Genomic DNA, 4,735 nt, shown 5'->3' on the forward strand with positions numbered 1-4,735 from the left:
CTTGTAGTGCTGGTTTGGTATTCATGTAGTTTCTCAGATGTTCTTTGTCATGGAAGTGTCTTATTTCCCCATCCATTTTGAAAGAGAGTTTTGCTGGATACATCAGTCTAGGTTGGAGGTTGTTCTCTTTTAGTACTTGAAATATCTCATTCCAGGCTCTCCTTGCCCCAAGGGTTTGTGTTGAAAAGTCTGCTGTGATTCTGATGGGCTTTCCTTTGTATGTAATTTGTTTCTTTTCTCTTACCTCTTGTAGTATTTTGTTCTTCTGTTGGGTTTCTGGGATCTTGATTATTATATGTCTAGGTGTAGATTTTTTTTTTTTGATTGTAGCTAGTTGGGGTCCTATATGCCTCACTTATCTGAATGTCAAATTCTTCCCCTCTGGGAAGTTTTCTGTCATTAATTCTGTGAACAGCTTTTTAAAGTCATTTGTATTTTCTCCTAGTACTTCATGGATTCCTGTCAGTCTTATTTTATTCTTCTTTGCATCATCTAGGAGTTGTTGGATCGATTTCTCATGATCTCTTACTGTTTTTAAGAGACCTCTCTTTTCATGGTCACTAACTGCAATCTTATCTTCTATATCTGAGAGCCTATCTTTGCATCCTTTTGTTCTGTTGCGTACACTTTCAATGGAGTATTTAATCTCCTGGATATCCGTTTGAATCTGTTTTATGGATTCCATTTCTTTCTTATTTTGACTGTTTATTTTTTCCATTTCTTTCTTATGCTGGGCCTTCATGGCTTCTATCATGATCCTGAGCTCATCTATTTTTTTGTCAGTTTCTGCTCTACAGTCTCGAATCACAACTTCCATTTTGCTCACTATCTCTATGGTTATCTGGGAAATCATTTCTGTTTTGAATTTTTCTAGAGCCTGATTGATCTGTTTTGTTACTTCCTGTGCTTTGAGTTCAGGGTGTCCTGGTGGTTCGCTATCGGCCTTTTCATCCTCATTTGCCCTACTGTTTGCCATTGGTAAACTGGAAGTCTGTCCTTGTGTCTTGCTTAAGTGTTTTCTCATTTTAATTTTTGTTGTTGGACTGTCCTTGGTTTACTCTCTGGATTATCACCCAAATCTTCTGATATAGTTGCGCCTTAGCTTCTGTGTCTCTAACGACCCACAGCTATTCTCATCTTCATAACATCAGAGGAAACAGCTCATCAAATCAACTGCAATGCTTTACCCCAACTGATACAATCAGCGACACATTAAGATCAAGCACAACTTGGACACTGACCACCTGTGGTAGTCACTAGTCTATCACCCTTAAATCATTTGAATTAAATTGAAATCAAGAAGCAGTCCAGAACTTGTCTGCAGTGAACAAAATTTCAATATAGTGTATTTACCATTTAATAGATCAGACAGCGAGGATGCGAGACCCCTGATCTGAGTTAGCTGATTGCTGAACCCCGTGACGCTGATTGACCTCGGGCTGCAAGGCCCAGACTGAGTTCCCCATCCTTCTGAATGGTTGAACTCCACAACGTTCTATTACAGGTTTCCCACGCCCTTTCTTTAAAGATGTTCAAAGTTGGGAACTCAGAAAAATACCCTTGATGACCACCTCTGCCTCTGCAGAGTGGGTCCAAAGACTGGCACAGTCAGGAGGTCTGAGAGTGTGGGGGGGGATAGGGGTTCAGGGGCGCCCGTGCGGCTACCTTCCCGGCGCTTGAGCGATGGCATCTGGGTCGGGAGCAGGTGTGGTTCTCCTTCCCATGGTGGATAGGGGCGCAGCCTACCTCCTGGCGCTTGAGTGATGGTTTCTGGGTCGGGAACAGGCGTGGTTCTCCTTCCCGCGGTGGATGGGTCCCAGGCTTCCTCCCGGCACTTGAGAGATGGCTGCTGGGTTGGGAGCAGGCGTGGTTCTCCTTCCCATGGTGGATCGGGGCCCAGCTTACCTCCTGGCGCTTGAGCGATGGTGGCTGGGTCAGGAGCAGGCGTGGTTCTCCTTCCCGCGGTGGATAGGGCCCAGGCTTCCTCCCGGCGCTTGAGAGATTGGGACTAGAGTGATTTCTCAAACAGGCCACTTTCATCTGGCATGATAAAGTTCTCTTTGCCTTTAATATGTACACACACACACACACACACACACACACACACACACACATAATTTAAAGCAACCTGAAGTTAAACCACCACTTCTTTTTCTTTTTTTTTTTTTCCATTAAGTTTCTCGGTTCATTTTAGGTATACAGTGTGATGACATTTATTATTGGGAATTTGTACCTTTACATGATCTATCTTGCTTCTTATTTTTTCCCCAGTTGCCTTGCCCTCCCTTCAACCCCTCCACCCATCCCTATTTACAAAGACTTTTTGTTTCCATTTTTCCCCTTTTCTCATATTTATTCCTTTCACTTCTTATATTTCTATCTACCTGCTTCTGCCTTACAAAGAAAGTTACTCTGAAATGACCAATTGTTTTGTTTCGTTTCTGTGTTCTTCAACTCTTTCCTATCTGTAAAACCAAGTGTCTCTCCTTGGTTCATTGGACCACTTATTCTGTTACAGAATGAAGAGTTTCCTGCTTTTAAAATGAAGTAAATTATGATCTTTCAATTGCTGTAATTTTCTCTGCTGACAAAACTGAATGAAAAATTGAACTCTTTTCCTTGGAGAGGTAGGGAGTATGTTCTACTGTGAGGAGGACACAAATAGAAAGTGTGTGGTCAGAGAGACGGTTTGTAGTAGAAACTGTGGATTGTCCTCAACTTTTCTGTTGTGGGTATAAGACAGACCAACTGGAAACTAAATTTCTAGTACAATTATGACTAGGCATTCCCGCAATGGTATGTGTTCTGAAGTGATATGGGCAATCTTCATCCTTTTTTTTTCTCTCTCTCTCCATTCTGGTCTTTTCTCTCCCTTCTCAAAAGAGAGAACATGGAATTTATCAGATATCAAAATGGCAAAATCTATAGATTTTACCATCCTTTATAGGTCAGATTGTAAGAAATTACCCTATTTATGTCTAGTTGGAGAGAAAAATGCCCTATAAAGCGCAATTTGGCAATCTCTACCCAAAACTGTGTATATCCATCTAATTTCTGAGGTTTATTTTACCAGTACCTATGAAAAAAATGAAGCAGGACATAGTGGCACATGGCTGTAATTCCAGCACCCAGAAAGCTGTGGTAGAACTGTCTCAATTTCAAGACAAGCCTGGACTACATTAGTGAGATCTTGTCAAAAAACAAAAACCCTCATGCATGTATAAGGTTACTCATTGCAGCATTAATTTAGGAAATATAACTTGAGTGTCACCTAATGATTAAATTATAGCATCCCTCATTATGAAAGACTTTCCTTCTCTAAAAATAATGTTTTGTTCCCAGACTGGACTTATACGGAAAGATCTCCAGAGAAAGTGAAGACATCAAGGGCAGAACAGTAATATGTGTTACTTTTTGTGAAAAGCAGAGAGATAAAGATTTGGAATTATTTGCTCGTATTTGCAGGAATTCTATGAGGCATGAGAAATGAACACGATCGCAGACAAAGACAGGGTGATTACATAATTTGTCACTCAAAATAGGAGCGTTTTAGAGTGAAAGCAGGTGTTATCAATGATAACTTCAGGGCAGCTGGTGGAAGATGGCGTTGTCCTGGGCAAACTGGTGTGCATCATCAACACTTAAAAAGTTATAGAGGGCTGAGATTTAGCTTGGTGGTGCCGTCACCTGCCTTGCAGGCCCGAGGTCCTGAGTTCGATCCCCAGTACCAAAAACAAAAAAAAAGTGTAGAATGGAAAGGGAGATGAGGATTTTTAAAAGTATTGGACTGTAGTGAACTGAAAATTTAAAAATAAACATTAAAAAAACTCATCATTTGCCACAGCGCTGACATAGAACGATTGGTAATACTCATAAGTAAAATAAATTGGACACACTTTTAAATATTGCATTCTCTGGTTGAGAAACCGAAAGTGGAAATAAGGACCAAAATGTATAACAGATATTGGGAAATGGGAAGAAAATATTCAAATGAGAAGGAAGGGGAGCGGGGAGAGAAGAGACAAGGGAAAAAAAGGAAAAATGGAAACAAAGTTTTGTAAATAAGGGGAACAGGGATGGAGTAATGGGAAAAAAAGAAGCAAGATGTGTCATGCACAGGTACAAATTCCCTGTGATGAATGTTATCATTATGTATATTTACACTATACCAATAAATACTTTGCTTCAAAAAAAAAGAACGAATGGAAATATGCAGATGCGAGATCCGGAACTTAGTGGAAACGCCGTCGTTCAAGGTACCCGACCCTTACAGAAGTTGCACAAGCAACACCGGACAGAAGTTCACCAGCCAATCTCAAGTCCGAGCGCAAGAGCATTAGCAAGGTTTGGCGCCGCCTGCGACGTATTAAACGGAGCTCCGCGTCACTCAGTCCTGAGGGCGGAGTGAGCCCCGCTCCCACACTCGGCGCTCTGGCCCAAGAAAGTGCTACTCTGTGGTATCTCTGGTTCTCTCTGGCTGGCCTGCGGAGGACCGCACTCGTTTTCTTCTCGGCCTGGAGAGGCCTCGCTTCGGCGGCTGAGCTTGGAGAGATGGCGGCAGCCGTTCGGCAGGATTTGGCCCAGCTCATGAATTCGAGCGGCTCGCATAAAGACCTGGCGGGCAAGTGAGTAGAGAGGCGGGAGAGATGCCACAGGGTGCTGTCCTTGAGGTGACCCGGCTCTTCGAGGTGCGGCGGGGAGGCCTGGCGGGCGAGGGGGGCGGGCCTGGGCTCGG

The 4,735-nt window shown here is 42.8% G+C and overlaps 1 protein-coding gene across 1 annotated transcript in view; it reads left to right on the top strand.

Moving 5' to 3' along the window:
* Window positions 1-4,410: 4,410 nt before the first annotated feature.
* The window catches only part of Cops4 (COP9 signalosome subunit 4), a 37,514-nt gene continuing 37,189 nt past the window's right edge, over window positions 4,411-4,735 (top strand). The window contains exon 1 of the mRNA XM_010617252.3: window positions 4,411-4,625. Within this exon, the coding sequence (XP_010615554.1) occupies window positions 4,552-4,625 (74 nt within the window). The 5' untranslated portion in view covers window positions 4,411-4,551. The remainder of the gene's footprint in view (window positions 4,626-4,735) is intronic.

The sequence above is a fragment of the Fukomys damarensis genome, unplaced genomic scaffold (genome assembly GCF_012274545.1).
Source record: "Fukomys damarensis isolate Sample0158 unplaced genomic scaffold, DMR_v1.0_HiC HiC_scaffold_37, whole genome shotgun sequence".
Taxonomy (NCBI): Eukaryota; Metazoa; Chordata; class Mammalia; order Rodentia; family Bathyergidae; genus Fukomys; species Fukomys damarensis.